This window comes from Rhipicephalus sanguineus, chromosome 1 (assembly GCF_013339695.2).
Source record: "Rhipicephalus sanguineus isolate Rsan-2018 chromosome 1, BIME_Rsan_1.4, whole genome shotgun sequence".
In the NCBI taxonomy this organism is placed as follows: Eukaryota; Metazoa; Arthropoda; class Arachnida; order Ixodida; family Ixodidae; genus Rhipicephalus; species Rhipicephalus sanguineus.
Window position 1 is genome coordinate 296,288,734 of NC_051176.1, and position 16,599 is coordinate 296,305,332.

At 41.9% G+C, this 16,599-nt stretch overlaps 1 protein-coding gene across 3 annotated transcripts in view; it reads right to left on the reverse strand.

Annotated features, from left to right (window-relative positions):
• The window catches only part of LOC119379310 (rhotekin-2), a 184,249-nt gene that overhangs the window by 15,997 nt on the left and 151,653 nt on the right, over window positions 1-16,599 (reverse strand). For all 3 annotated transcript variants that reach the window (XM_037648584.2, XM_037648586.2, XM_037648585.2), the window contains exons 2-6: window positions 10,969-11,159; window positions 9,153-9,202; window positions 4,608-4,782; window positions 2,518-2,671; window positions 840-865 (exon numbers count right to left, since the gene is read on the reverse strand). In XM_037648584.2, the coding sequence (XP_037504512.1) occupies window positions 840-865; window positions 2,518-2,671; window positions 4,608-4,782; window positions 9,153-9,202; window positions 10,969-11,159 (596 nt within the window). The remainder of the gene's footprint in view (window positions 1-839; window positions 866-2,517; window positions 2,672-4,607; window positions 4,783-9,152; window positions 9,203-10,968; window positions 11,160-16,599) is intronic.

Genomic DNA, 16,599 nt, shown 5'->3' on the forward strand with positions numbered 1-16,599 from the left:
TGATGCTTATCTGTTTGTTTATTTATGTATAAGTTAGCACAAAACATTCTGTCGCCTTTCACATGGTCTGCAAGAAAAGCCACAGCAATGGCTGCTCCTGAGTTTTACACTGTATGCAGTGAAAGAAAAAATGAAAATGGCTTTTCTTTTTTTTTTTTTTTGCGCACAGTGCAAGAAAGCCACCCGCAGTCCCCACAAGGTTATAAATGAACGTGTGGTCAGCTGATATGTACACATTCCTTCTGAGCAAAAAGAATTGTGTAAACTGCGCTAAAATTGCATTACTTCTAAACTTTCCGATAATGCTGGTTGCCTTTAAAAATGTGGACAAGATCCAGCACACATTTACTTTATGCTTTCATGTTCTATGTTGTTATTATACCTTTGTTGATCATATGCAGCGAGAACTACACCAACAAACTTTTTTTTCAGACATATAAGTGTACGGGGTTCATCTTACGCAGATCTGCCACAGGTTTATATCGCATTTAAACTGAGAAAAGTGAATATTTTGGGAAAGATAACATAGTAATTATGAACATGTAAGTGTAAGTTTGCCATAAAAAATTCTTAGCATTGAAATTTGCTACATGCTGATGTTTTTCCAGTGGAAGTGCAATAAATTCAATTGGAATATAGTTGTACTGCAAACGATCTGATGAATGCCCTGTCATCTGAAGTTAGTTCATGTGATGCTTGTTAAAGTGGTATGTCATTGTAATATTATGGAAAGCAACCTTAAAATACATGAAACTACAACAATAAAGACGTGAATGCAAGTATACAGAATGCATGCTTAGAAAACACAAAAAACACAGTAGCACAGAAAAATTTCTTACATTTCAAAGGAGTTCAGCTCTTCTTTCTGTAAAGGATAAGAGAAGCAATTAGGCTATTAAATACTTGTAAGCTAAATGTATCCATTAGGGCACACAGTGTGCAATAACATCAGTCAGTGCACCAGTACTGGAAGCACGTTGCTTTCTTGACAGCATGCACAATCCACAAGGGCTACATCATAACTTAAATTCACTGGAGTTGCATGCAAGTTATTTCAGATGCTTTAAATGTTCAATGCCACTGAGACAGCCAGACCCTTGCTGCATGAAGGCTAAATCGAGCTTAGTGACACCACGAATGCAGGCATAAGTCAACAAATACTACGATACATGTTTTAGCGCAAATGGTGAATTGAGCACTAAACGTGACTTCCTGATTGAGAAGAAATTGTGCTACACTCAGTCATTTGTGTCCAGAAATGTACAGCGTGCTACCAGTTCAAAAACAAAGCTGACCTCCTGGCAGGACACCTGCAGTCATGTGCTGCTGAGCACCAAACCACTTTTACTATACATATTTACATTCCAGCCAATAGGTAGAAATGCTTCAAAGGGGGCTCTCAAACCCATCTGATATGCTAAATACACAACAAAAACCAGTGAGACTTAAGCCTTTTTTCTAAGAATTTTCTAACCGTCCTGATCACCGCAAAATCGTCCTTTTTAGGTGGTGCTTATTTTTGACAACCATGATTCAGCAAAATACACCCCCCCTCCCTTTCTACCCTTTGGACATACACTACCCCCCATTGCTTCAATTTTTTTGTTTACTGATGAGCTTACTCTTTTCTTTTACTCACCCAATCTGGCACACCAGCTTATGTCAATATCCCCACTTGTCTTTTCATTCTTTCTCCCCCACCCCAGCTGCGTTTTTGCACATGCCCTCTTCTCTCCTGTGTTGCTACAAATCTGGCCACTAAAGGTAATGTTGACTCTGATTTAAATGTTCGAATTGAAATTACGTCAATATGACATGAACTGAAGACAGTGGAAACAAAGGTATGTGCGTTAATTAGCTCTCAATTGTCGTGTTTCAATCCGTCAGTACTGTACACCAGCACACCCTGCCATACATGTCCATCTGTGGGGCCATGTTTTGCTGACTTAATGGCCACTCTCGTTCCTTTTGGTTAAAGGAACATTTGCCAACTCTCAACTCTAGGAGAGATACCAATACCTGCTTTCAAAGCTGAGTAACGTACAATACAGGCAGGAGCATATGACTGTGTTCTTCTAGAGTAGCCACAGCAATGCCCCACTTGGTGACCTCATAGTAAGGTGAGTAAAATTGTGGAAGGCTCTTAAAGGTCGCTGCAAATGCTTGTAGCATGTATGATAGCGCTAAAAGATCAACACATGGTGAAGTCAAAGCTTAATGCAAGATCACTACTTGAAGTCATCGTTAACCGAAGGTATGCCAATGCTTCAAGCGTCGCAATGTTCGAGCTTCTGACAGAGACAGAAAAAAATATTTAAACTGCATTTTTCTTAACCCTCATGACTCATACTGCTGTAGCTACTGCACTATTAAAGAAGAAGTGGTTAAGTTCATTGTCTATAAGCAGTTTTATTTTTGTCATGAGAACAGTGATACTATATTGCCTTCATTTCAAACTCTACTTTAGGGCTCAAAGCAAGCAATAAACATGCTTAAGAAATGGGCAGCGTAACTGACCAGTGATGCAGCCAACTTGCGTCCTATAGCTCGGCTGACTGAATTGGTGATTTTCGTTTTTATTTTTCGTGGTGTGCTTGCCATGCTGAGGTCATCTTGTAGGATATGGCTGTACACTTCCAGCTTGAACTCAAAGTCAGGTGGAATGTTGTTGCTGTAATCAAAGGCAGGGGATCACAATTTATTACTGCTCAACATTCACAGGCTTGAGCAGGTGCAGAAGACAATGATAACAGTTGTTGTTTGTAGGCTTGTATTTATACTGTGATGAAAGTAATACATCACGAAAAACATACAGAAAAGTAGAACTTCGTTTTCACAACAAGAAATTGACAGTCACCGATGTACATAAGCACCAAATAATTATAAATTATGGCTAACAATATAAGGACTTGTTTACATAGAAAGTATGGACTCAAACGATCTACATAGGTGCCAAATAATAATAAATTATGACTGACTATATAACGAGCTTGTTTGCATAGGAAGTATGAACTCGAAAATTTTCACTGTAACAATATTAAGACCACATACCGAGTACATCTCTGCTTGGTTCAAGATTTTTAGATGCTAATATTTATTTGCTTTAGTAAATCAAATAGAAAATTGTTCCCCACACACACTCACCCAATCATGGGCACGTTACCAGTGAAAAGTAACAGTGTTACAGTTACAGTTACCTAAGCCAAAAAAGTAACTCTGTTACAGTTACAGTTACAGAGTTTCCAAAAGTAATCTGTTACAGTTACAGTTACTCAGAAAAAGTAACGTCGTTACTTTTCCGTTACTGTATAGAATATGTAATAGATCACAAACCAAATGATAGGATTTATTTAATGAAAAAATACGACGGCATGCGCGGGTAGTCATAATTGCGCGTTGTAAAACCATAGACGAAGGAAACCAAAAAGATGGCCCAACACCAACCTTCTTTGTGTAAGCCTCATTTTGTTGCATCAATTTATTTGTTCATGCACCGCTGGTGAAAATGGACTTTATTTGCAAATAATAAACGTCCTTGGACACTATAGAAGTAGAAAGCATAGTTGATGCACTGGAACGACAGCATTATCCTAGGACGTTTATAGCGATACCCAGAAGCGCATGCGAAAAAGAGCGGGGAGTGCGTCACGAGTCAAGACAACGCCCATTGTGTCTATTGCCTACGTTCAAGGTGTATCAGACCCTGGTCGGGGGGCTCTGCGTCCGCTGAGCGCAAGCTCTCCTTAGAACAAGCGTTCGTGAAAATTACAAGCGCGATGCGGGGATTGCGACGCGACTTAACATCAGCGAAACGGGCAGGAAAGAATCGACAAACGGGATATTGCTAAAGCAACTGATGCAACGCGTTCTAAAACGGGGCTTGTTGGACACTGCTGGACAAGTGGACATAGCTTTGACCTAAACAGTGCGATGACGCTGGCTCGCGAACGAAGTTGAGTGGCGAGAAAAAACTCCAAAGATGTTTTAAAAATGATTCGCTAGTTCACGGTATTTCTGACTCTCAACCGATTTACGCTCTGCTGCTGTCTAGCCGCCTATCAAACACGATTAGCTCGGAGCTTCGGACCAAGGAGACTCTAATGATTCACCGGTACACCAAGAGCAGAGCTAGCAGCTCAAGTGACCAAAAGGATATGTATGTCGAAAAAAAAACGGACCTGAACTTAGCGACCTCCCCTCCCAAACTTCGAGGGGAGCGGTGCTGTGGAAAGGTGAAAGGTGGAGAGGATATGGGAAAGTAACTGTAACGCTATTTCCCGTTACAGTTACTACGTAAAAAAGTAACACTGTTACAGTTACAAGTTCCTCTAACTTAAAAGTAACTAGTTACAGTTACAAGTTACTGAAAAAAGTAACTAGTTACCGATAACGCGTTACTAGTAACTAGTTACTGCCCAAGACTGCACTCACCTAAGTTAAGGGCAGTGGTGTACTGAAGGAAGCAGAACAGAAATTTCAAAGTTCAACTGTTTGAAATTGGTTCCGGCTGTCTTAGAACACATCACATTCATTTGGAGCCCCTTTACCAATAAGGGAGAAACAAAGAGCCAGTGACACATGCTTGGCAAACAAACAGTTCAACTTACAAAACAATTGTGTCGTCAAAGGAGACATCAGTCATACTACGGTCCACGTTGCTGACCATAGCAGTGTCGTAGATCTCAGTGCCAATCTTCAGCAGGCAGAAAACAGCAAACCGGCGGTAGTCGCCTTTGTTCTTGAAGTGGTCTGTGTCTTTCCAGATCAGCGGCATTCGGATCTCTGCACAAAAATGGCACCAGCACTCAGCGATTGAGCCCCTGCTCAGGCTCAGACGCATTCACCAACACTGGGCACCTTTTGTCATTCGCTACAAGCTGCAACTGTATACTGCAGAAGAATTGCTGTCTGGGCAAGTTCAAATTGGTTATGCATGTACCTTTCTTTTGTCCTTGTTTTTGCGCCGTCCGCTTCAAGGATGCAACTATATAACTCGGTATTAGAGCACTGCACGGGCTCGAGCCTACCCGAAAACCCGGGCCGTGCTCGGGCCCGAAATAGCAGGCTCGGGTAGGGCCGGGCTTGGACTTTGCTCAAGTGTTAAGATTGCTTCACATACGTTGTGCATACATATATGTTCCACATAGTGAATCTTGAAAAAACACTTTATTTTATGTGGGGCAAACAATTTGGAGAAGTTTTATGAGAGACAAATACTGAACTTCTTTTGCGTCTTGCATATGGGGCTACTTGATAGACTAAGCACTTATATAGTTAATATCTCACTATTCTGTGTAATAAAGCTTTTCCAAACCAAACTGTTCAGTGCTTCATTAATTGCATTGGTTTTTATTTATTATCCGAAGTGTTATTTTGTAATCGCAGCCATAAGTGTACTATCATACATTTATATACTAATGTCATGTCTATAATTTATTATTGAAAGAGCGATCAGGGAGCTCCAAAGCAGTACAACGTTCTTGAAAGTTCCTGCATTCCACTAAAATGGAAGGTCTGTGCAGAGTCTCGTTACGTAGAATCACTATAAAGACACATTATTTTTCAGTGGCTGCATCACGGCTCACAGTGGTCATGTGACACGACATGGACATGCAGCCTGGTTTGTTTGCCCCCATTGTTAACATTTGAGCTTTCATCGTGTTCCTCTACATGGTGCGATAGCTACATGATACTGCCGCAACAGCATTGGAATGTGCAGGAATAGCATAGGTCCAATAAACAAGGTGTGGGGCAGACCATATTCACTTGACGATATATCTGGCTTGAAAAAAGACAGTTATGAATTCCGTGCCGGGTGATGTTCCCTTAGCTCGAACCATATGCATACAATGAGTAAGCTTTGAGAAGCTTATTAGCGCCTTTATTACCAAACTGGAACAAACCCCGGAAATGGATCGAAATCTCTTTGTCCACCTCCTACCAGTCCTATCCGCGTAGTCCAATTGCTACCTTCTGCCTGTACAACATCGTTAGCAAGGCACACACCATAATATAATGAAAAAAAAAAACACAGTACAAACCCTGCATAACATGCATTGCTGAAACCTGCAAGGAGAAACCCTCAACGAGGAGTTTTATAGATAATATTGAAGAGTGGCACCACGTTCTGAAACAAGAGAAATGAAGCGGTGAGCTGGACAACTATGTTCATTCTGCGGAAGCCCGCAGAGATGTCCGAAATTTGCTCCAGTGGTGGAAGTCTGACAACTATGACTGCCAATGCCTTCACAATTCGCAAGGCAGATTTCGTGCTCCCCTGCGACTAGCGCAAGTAGTTCAACAAACTGTAGCGCGGCAGGATATCTTCTGCAACAGAGCATGGCGTGCTTACAGCCGGAATCTCTTGATAATTTGACTTTTTGCATAATAAGATGTGAAGAAACGAACTGTAAACTATGCCACAAAAACTTGTTTCATTTCATTTTTATTTATTGATACCCTCAAGGCCAAAGGCATTACAGAGGGGACTGAGTAAAAAACTAGAAGTAAAAGCGAACAGAAATGCAGCAAACAATCAATAAAGATTAGGGATGGGCGAATATTCTGGTGTTTCGAATATTCGAACGAATATTACAGTATTAGAATTCGCTTCGATACGAATTTAGATTATTTGAAATTTCGGAAGTATTCGAAATGAACGAATATATGTATACATTTGACCTCACATAACCCCCTGTAAAGGTGGTTTCACTGCAGCGTCTGATTGCTGTGACGTGAAACGACCCATCCAGGGGAAATATTTACTGCAGCGAAGCCACACTTCAAGGTAGAGTAATTAAGTAGAGTAATTTTTAAATTGTAACGTATTGTACCCCTTATAACTTGCACTCTACTGCTATTCAAATCTTGATAATATTCAAGCTTGCTTCCACTTCATTTAAAAGCAAAAAAAGTGGCATTCACTCATACCTAGTTCCAACCCTTAAAAATATTGTGCAAGGATCATGACAAAAATGTTCATTTTTCATAATAATATGGGGTACATGCTATTCGAACTATTCAATTTGCTGCATGGTGGCCTAGTCTGTGCGCCGTGCGCAGCTGGTTGGGAGAGGATATAGAGAAGGAAAGCGCGGGAGTGCAGGAGAGTCGCTACTTTCTATATTAAGGGACTTTACTTGAAATAGTATTAGCCTCATTCACCTTGCATGTCTGCTGATTATGAGTGTGTCCCAAGATGAACACATCTATTAAATGCTGGTGTGAATCCACAGGTCTTACAATGCATAGCAACAAGACCACTAGAAGAAATTGTTTTTTACATTGTAAGAATGCTCGCACAAGTGATAGGGGCTATTCGATGGGGGCTAGCTGGTATGGCATCGTTCCTTTGTTGCACTCTACTGAACAAAAACACAAACAAAAAGACTAGACACATATGCATCTAGTCTTATTGTTTTGTTCTGGTGTATCAGTATAGCGCAGCAAAAGAACAAGATTTTCAAAGCTTACCCAGCTTATCCGGAGCGGAGAACGAGAATCATACATTTGCTCTATGCCCAATCTTCTTCGAATGGTGGGAAACTCTGTGAGCATATGGTATCACGCTTGTTTTCCTGCCACACGTCGTCTTGTCTGGCTTGCTGCATGCGCTTGGTGTTTCGTGCACAATCCTAATTGGTTTTCGCCACCCATGTGTACCCTTCTTCATTTTTATTGCACCAGTAGTGAGTAGTGGGGTTTGCCCAATTAGTGCAGCACATACGTTTTTGCAGTCGCACAGAAAAGATATGCGGAACCCTAGCCATATACAGCTTCCCTATAAAAACCCTGGTTTCTAGAACCCTGAAAAGAGTATCATGGTGCATTGGAATGCATTGAATATATTTTTAATACCATTACCTTAAAAAAAAAAAATCACAGCATATCCACGGAGTGAATGATGATGAGTGGGCGAAGCTGCGGAGGTTCATCGGTAAACCGTGAATCTTCCGTGAATTCTGCCCAGTACATCATCACCGACGTGAGATCGGGCGCGTTTATACTAAAGGTTCGATGAGTTATGACGACTTGCAGCTCACTTTAATTTTACATGTACGCTGTGAATTTTCATTGTTTAGAAAACCATTGCTTTAGAAAAATCTGGCGTCTTTCGTTAAGCAGCTGGCGTCTTTTCGTTTTGCTTTAGAAACATCTGGCGTTCTTTCGTTCTGCTTTTACAAAACATCTGGTGTCTTTCGTTGGTTTATTTCATCAATCAACGGCGTTTTGAACAAAATTTTTATTGTTTAATCACGCACAGGAGAAATCTCACCAGGCACTACCTTGGAGGTAAACAATGGCTGCTAATGGGAATGAGAGACAGAAGAAGTCGGCTATTAGCTAACACTTACACTTCTACTTCTACTAACGTTTCCTACTGGAACATGCCAATGGCTGCTAACGGGGAATGAGAGACAGAAGAATTCGGCTTTTAGTTAACGCGCGAATTTTTTATTGTTCAACAACGCACAGGAAAAATCTCCCACCGGCACCACCTTGGAGGTCAAAGCGTAAGACTTGTTACGGACTACGACTACTACTACTACCTACTACTACGACGACGACGACTACGAGGGACGAACGGGTGCCGCCTTAAGGAGCTTCGCCCCTAAAAACTTTCAGTTTCAATATCAAGGGGGTGGTTTCACAGTGATATGTAACACAATCTAATGTAGGTCTAAGTCATGTGGGGAGAGCAACTCATGATGTACTAGGAGTAGCTCTGTTGTCTGTTGTCAGTTGCGCGTGGTGAATGGAAACGAGTGAATCGTAGTTTATAGTTTAGTGACTCCAGCAGCGATTTCGGCTGCATGCAGGACAAAAATTTAGCAAACCCAGCAAAGTACGTAGACTCGTCATGGTAATGTTCATCGTGGTGGGGCTGGCTTGCAGATGCTGGGCGACAAGAACTTACAAATGAAACTAAAATATCTTGTCCATGTTTGCTGGCTCCAGTGTGTGGAGACCATTCACACTGCATCTCATGGAAAAGAAAGATGTCCCTTTTGTGATGTCTCAAAACTGTGTTAGTACACCCTTGAAAGTAAGTTAAAGATGGTTGTGATAATGTCAAACTGAGGCCAAGCACCCCGAAAGACTCATGATGGTGGCTAGATGAGTATGAAATTCAAGGAAAAGTACTGCCTTACCTGACACTGCCACACGGGAACGTGACAACTCCAGAGGGAATCCACCAATTCTGCAAAAAAGAAGAGAACGACTAGCATAAACCTACTGAAGGAGCACTTAAAAGGATATTTGCTGTTTAGCAGATTTTCTCAAAACACAAAACAACACCAAGCAAGGTCTTTTACTTGCTCAAACTGTACACCAAGATAGCATACTTAGTCTTGGTATCCTTCATTGATAAAATAACTAAGAGTGTCTAAGCATAATGCTGAATTTTTGTATCTAAATTTATCTTCGTTTTTAGTTGTTTTTACTATTCTTTATTTTTTAATTTGTTTCTTTTAGTTTTTCTCAGCTGTGTTTTATTTCTTAATCATTTATTTTTTTATTTTTTCATAAAGCAGCGCTGATATCGCAGATGGACTAGGGTGCTTCAATGTGCACGCTTGACCTCGCTCTGTTTTGCACTAACAGTTCACTTTATGTCCGCCTAAAACTGTGCACAGTGCTCATGGATTGAAATGCGACATCAAAACTTGAGTATAACAAGTGGTATGCACAATTTTTTTAGATAACCATGTCATGAATCTGGCCACTAAAGGTAATGTAAGTGTATGAGCCAATATTATGCCAATCTGTGACATGGATTTGCTTTAAAAAAAAAAGGGAGGCAGGGCTTGGCATGTCAACATGACATGCTTTTTATCTTCTGGCACTTAAGAGAAGGGAACTTTTGTGTATGCTAGCAGCAGCAAAGGAGGATAGTGTTGGCTTGGGAAATGAAGCTCATTTCCTGTAGGTATGGTAAGGGACAGTTCAGTTTTTTGTAACATGTGCCAATTTGAAAAATTCGATGAAATGCTGCATCATGCGTCTCCTTTCCTAGTGTTTTTCTGTTGCAAATATTTTTATGCAATATGCATTCCATGTGCATTCCCTTATGTGCAAATGATATAAGCATTCAGTATATTTCTTACTTCTAGTTAACAGAAATGAAGGAGAGCAAAGCATCTACACAAACCAAGCACCTTCGTTTTTCAGCATAGGTGCTTGCTCAAGGTCCTGCAGTGCTAACTCTCCTTCCTCCCTTCCCCCCAAAACCTCACACCCACCTCTGGCTCTCCTCAAAAACTCTTTTGCACAGGCTGCATGATTTATTTATAGTGAAATGTGACTTCAAGCTCACATATTTTAGTGTAAATAAGGCAGCTAGACATTTAGGGAAAGATAGGGAAAGTCTTCTTCAAGGCAGCTGCCTTGAAGAAGACAAGACCACTTGTCAGAACTTTGGCTCCAGCGACACTCCGTGTTCAAGGATTCTGCATATTTTACTGCAGTTACAGTTACTATGGTGGAGGGGTTACGTTGGGGAGGAGGGGGGGCTAAAACACAACCCCCGAAATTTCTACATTTCATATGGGTATACACACACACACACACACACACACACACACACACACACACACACACACACACACACACACACACACACACACACACACACACACACACGCACGCACACACGCACACACACACATACATAAATAAGGGACAAACCACCTCCCCCCCTCCAAAAAAGATTTCTTTCTGTGCCCCTGGTTACGTAACGCAGTTCGACAGTCAGTCTCACGACATTTGGTTTAGTACGTTTCTGAGATTTTCATGATTATTCAGACTGAGATATGAGCTTCTGCATGCTGCTTGCAAAATAATAAAAGGCCAACTTTGCCTGCCCCCTCCAACTTACAACTTATTAGTGGTGGGCCATGCACCCACCTCTGGCCCCACTGTGCACGCTTTCCGGCCAGGTGTGCATTAGCTGCTCACTCCACTTACGTCTGCTTAGGACGATCGGCCGTCTTGCGGCGCTGCAGCTCGGCAACATAGGCAGCCATGCGCTCGTTCGAGGTAAGCAGAGACTTCGCTGCTTCGAGGCTCTGTGGTCGGTGTTGACACACGGCGAGCAGCTTCGTTGTGCCCTCGCGCATCTTGATCTCAAGGTCAATCTTCTGCTCAAGGTCATACTCCTGCAGAAAGCCAGAATGACAGCTAAGATTAACTACCAGCCTGAACCGACAGCATCTACATGTGCATGATGTGCAAACTTCAGACCGTTGAAGGGACCATAAAGAGAAAAACGAGTTTTTGCGCATTCGTAAATTAAGATTTCAGAATACTGAAAGCACCACTCTTACGACGAGACGACCCTTGGCAAGTGAGAAAGCGCACAAAAAGAAAATACAGATGGCGAAGCCACCAGCAGCCTCACCAGCGTGCCGTGACGTCATAGATTTTGACTCCGTCTGCTAGGGTCTATGCAGATGTTTACCACTAGAAATTATTTACATTGTGTTCCAAGGGACACAATGTCTTAACAGAGTAAGTTTCAGAAAATTTCATTGAATCAATGTGTCCGAAATATGCGAGGAGACTTGGAAGTTTGTGACATCACACTGACGTGAACGCGCTAAAGTCTCAGTGTCAAATTCAAGCGTGATACTTTGACCTTCATTTGCTGTTCTAACACATTAACCTGTGATGGCGAAATTAATGACAATACAGTTATGGCAGAATAATTTATCTGTATAAACTGCATTAATGTTTCACTTTGGTGTACCTTTAAGCCGGCTTGGCCTGCTGCTGTCGTGTTCACACCTGTACGAAACGAACATGCCTACAAAGCTCACACACTGTAGGACCCGAGAGAACATTTATGGACCTATGGTGCTAGCTGGAACATCAGACTGCATGTCCATAATGTGAAAAAAGCTTTCTTTCAGGCGCCACACTTTACTCAAACACTTCACTTGACACCGGCTGTATCTCATATAAGAGCACGTGTCTGTTGAAGTGATTTCACATAAGCAGATTCCATAATGTTTACTTCTGTTAAAGCCTAGTGAACACGAAGCAATTTCATGTAAGCTGTAACGTCACATATGCCAGCCTGAGATGTTCTACTGAAAGAAGCACATTCCACAAGTGCATGCAAAGTTCAATATTTGAAAACTTTTATAACTTGAAATTTTACTCATTTTTCTGCAATATCAGACAAAACTATGAGCTCCAAAATTAAAATTGTGGTTTACGCATATTGGAGCGCCCAAGCTTCGCAATCAGGTAGGGTTTAAGTGCATAATTACCACTTGGGTATAAATACTCTTCAAGGTCAATTCAGTTTAGTGAATGGTTACAAAGTGCACTTGTGTTTTGCTACATGATTAAGTTTTTCATATGGTGCGCTAACTTCCATTCAGAGGAAGGAGTGTCAACACAAAAACGAACAACAATTTTTGAAGCGCCGAATCAAATGCTCTTCCTGTTTATTGGAAATCCCTTTTGCGATCTCAGAAAACGAATAGCATTGCCTGCTATGACAGACTTTTTTATCTACCCAGCAGACATGAGCCGATAAATGAGCAGAAGTGGAACGGGTTTAATTGGGCTCAGCTCGCAGAGCTAAAGAATGGGATAAGAGCCTGTGTCTCCGATATTGGTTCGCTTCCCATTGCTTATCATGCGGTAGCTAGCAATGATCACGGCAGCATGCAGTAATGCGTTAAAATCCATAATCAGGAAAAAAATAATGAATGAAAAAAATGTGCTCGCAGAGAGATGTAAAAAAAGACAGCTCAATGGAGTCATAATGCCGTTCAAAATATTAGTTACACAGAACAACCTTGGAGGGTGCTGGAGCGTCGCATTCAGGAGTGGAAAATGATAGCATAATTGGGTGCCGTTGACATCACCTCAGAGCATAGGCTTGGGCATGTTGGTAACCCATTTTACTATTTTAGCGCACTGTTAAACGAGACAGAGTACAGAAGAACGACACGGACTCAGTGCTAACTTCCAATATTTGATTTACTTCTGAAGGTGTGACACCAATGAATTGGCTGAAAAGCAGCGCACGCAGGCCCATTTGTAAGCAATAAATTGTGAAAACAGCAAGGATTTGCAAACATGCGTACATGTTGGGCTACAGATTATTGACAATGGATTTTACATAACATGACAGCCTGCAAGACGATGAGGTCTGAAGATATGTCATCACCATCGGGTCACTGTCTTCAGTGCACTAAAATAGTAAAATAACCTTGTCATTCACTTGCCAAGCTTCACTGCTCAATAGACACCTCAGTCAGGAAAGGAATGTTTGCACGCGTAACATTGGTCGTTTCAAACTCTCCCAGAATGTCTACTGCAAGTACAGTTGTACAACTGTACATAAGGCACAGGGGGCCAGTTTGGGGGATTTAACCCACCCCCTCTTGTGCCCCCTATGCCCCTGGTGCCCATTACACCATAATTCATCATTTTGTGAATTAGGTAGCAAAGTGCCCACTACGTGTCCATAAGACAATATGTGCATGTTGATGCTGTGGCTGATGATGATGATTTGTAACGGGTGGGCCTTTAAACCACACACTCATAGCCCAACTCACATGGTGTGACGTCTAACCCGATTCTAGGCTTCTGCCAAGCAATATTACATGTGTTAACGTGAATCCTTGCCCTACATAACACCTGTATATGGCTTTTTGCAGAAGCATTTTCAAGCACTGACGTGGCTCTGATTCATGCACATCACGCATGAAGCAGTGCGTTTTCTGGCGGTCAGATTTTTAAACGATTATCTATTCTTGAGATAAAGAAAAGATCTCCACAACGATATATTAGATATGCTATTTCCACCCCCACTGTACACTGGATGACTACCTGGACATGACGTGCTTGTGCGTGTACAGAAATTGCCTATTTCACCTAGCTGCACAACATTTTTCTCTAAAGTGCATACAGAAACACTACCTGGTTAAATCAAAAAAAGCATCTGTGTATTTTCAATTAATTGTCACCTTTGCGACATTCCAGAATCTATATAAGATTGCTTTATTAGCTGCAAGGACACCATCTTAGTTCAGGATATTTTTCAAAAGGCTTAAAAAAACAAATTATCATACCATAGGTTATCTCATGCCACCCAAAAGCAACGTTATGCCTGTTGACACGCTCATACTAATGACTATGCACAGCTTATAGAAAACTCGCATGTCAGACAGGCATGCAGAGCCAAATGTATCACAGCGGTCACGTTTTATGCAAATGGAATTCCAGCTAAAGGACTTTAAAACCAACCACAGTTCCAGCTGGATTGGTATCCACAGTTTGTAAAATATACTGCTTTAGTACCCTTTTAGAGAACAGTGTTCTTTAAAATTTGTTTCTTTGTATCATTTGTTGTGTGCTTGTAGAGCTGGCATTGACTATTTTTTTCGATTTTTATATACATTAAGCATGTTTGTAATAAATACCATAAAAAAGAAGAAAAAAACACTGGCGCGCTTCTGTGGGAACGCCCGACTGTCATGCAGAATATTTGGGCTCGATTCTGGCTCAAAGTCCACTATTTCTTCCTTGCATCCATCGAGATTTTTTGCTCATAGATATACCAATCTTTCACTGACAACTAATGCCACTGGCACTGGAATTTCTGTGACACGGACTCTTTAACCCTTTCAGCCCTGGATTTTTTATTTTTGCCAGAGACATTTTTGTGCGTGTTTCCCTAATAGTTAGGACCTCAGAAGGCCACAAACAAAAAATTGAGCATGTGGAGCAAGTAATAAAGGATTTACAGACATGGCCTCAAATTAGGTCACCAGGGTTCAGTAGTTTTGGAATGAGAAAAATGGCTTCTTTTTTCCTGTTACTCACTAGACTACACAAAATGTGAACCACGTCTTCTTTATGAGTGTGATACTCATCGAAACAGCTTTGGTACGTCGACCCAAGAATGGCGCTTACCCGCCTCAGCTTACCCGCCTCGGCGTCAGCCATGACTTCGGTCAAGCTTCTTCTTTGTGGCTTCCAGCTCCGCAAGCATGCCGCAATTTTGTTGTCAATCGCAGTGGGAATCATTGAAGAAGTATTCCCCAAAGAATGGACAGTATTGGTTTCATTTCTGAGGTGCTATGGGAAATGTTGCGTGGTGGAGTCAATTGACACCGCCAGGGCCGAAAGGGTTAATGCTATTGCACTAATAAATCAAATTTTGCCAGCAGCTACGAGTGACTTCTGCCAAAATGATAGGCAGGCTGCCAACTTCTATTCCATTTTGAAAAGAGGATTGTCCGGCTACTCTGCAAAAGAGCAAATTTCATTCAGCATATAAATAGGTTCTTTAGTGCGTACACACATTCTGACATCGTGAGTTTTCCTGGTTTTATGGATGTCGCATGACAGGCAGGTGATTTTAGAGCAGACTAGGATTTCTGAACAGTGGCCAAGGACAAATGGCCAGGACAATGCAGTATCACAATTATTACCTTGTGTTCTACCTAACTCTATATAAGCATCCATTATGCAATGGCGCATTTTTGTGGCTATTTTTGCATTGTTTGACACACAAGCGCTACAGGCATAACCAACGAGGGCTATTTTTTGTTTGTTTGTTCAAAGTCCAATCAGTCACGAAATAAAAACCAGAGTGAATATTATAACTGCTTTATTCTGAACATTTAAGTACACATACCAGCTACTTCCCTAGACAGTTGCCGTTTCGATTGACCAATTTGTCGTAGCGTGGCACCAACTTTCCTATTGGGCGCGAGGACATACTGTGGCGCCGCCATGCGGAGGCATCCCTGTGACGTGCAAGGTTGGATTGCTCCGCTGGCCCTCTCCCGCTCAGCCCGCAGCCGCTTTCGCGTCTCCTTTTGTTTATTATTATTGTTGTACTTCAACGAAATCAGTAAAATGCTGCTGCGGCTTCGTGACTGGCTGTTACATTCCTCATAATGCTACATTCCTCATAATGCTTTAAAGGGCCAGTAAACAGGCTCCATCTTTTTTTTTTTTTTTTTACACCTCCTAAACAAGCTCGCCAATTCGTACCGTAGACGGCGGCGATCGCATTTTCCGAATACACTCTAAGACAAAATCGAGTATTTTGGGAGTGTTTCTGCCACACAACAACAATCGTCATCCACCTCGCGTACTTTCCTCGCGTTATCACCGCGGTCGCGGCACTTCCCGGTCACGAACGGCACGCGCGTTATCAGCGTGACACAGCATTCTTGACAGGAAAGTGACGAGAGCTGAGTTTTCAAGAAAGGAAACGCGAGCAAGCCAGATGACGATTATCGTTGTGTGGCAGAAATACTCCCCAAATACTCGATTTTGTCTTAGAGTGTATTACAGCGCTGCGCAGACCCTCCATTTCAAAAAACAATTCCCGCGCTTCTTTCCTTCGTCGGACCAATCCCCCTCGTACGCGCAGTGACGCGAACTTGCCCATGGGTATAGTGTACTAGAATAATTTCTAGTACACTATACCCATGGGCATAGAGTTTCTCAAAATAATTGCTAGAGGGAACTCTGGCGCCACCGTCTCTGCGAATTTCTTAAGGGATGCCGTTGCCGCAATGGGAATGACGGCATATTATCTAGTACACTCTAGGTATATGT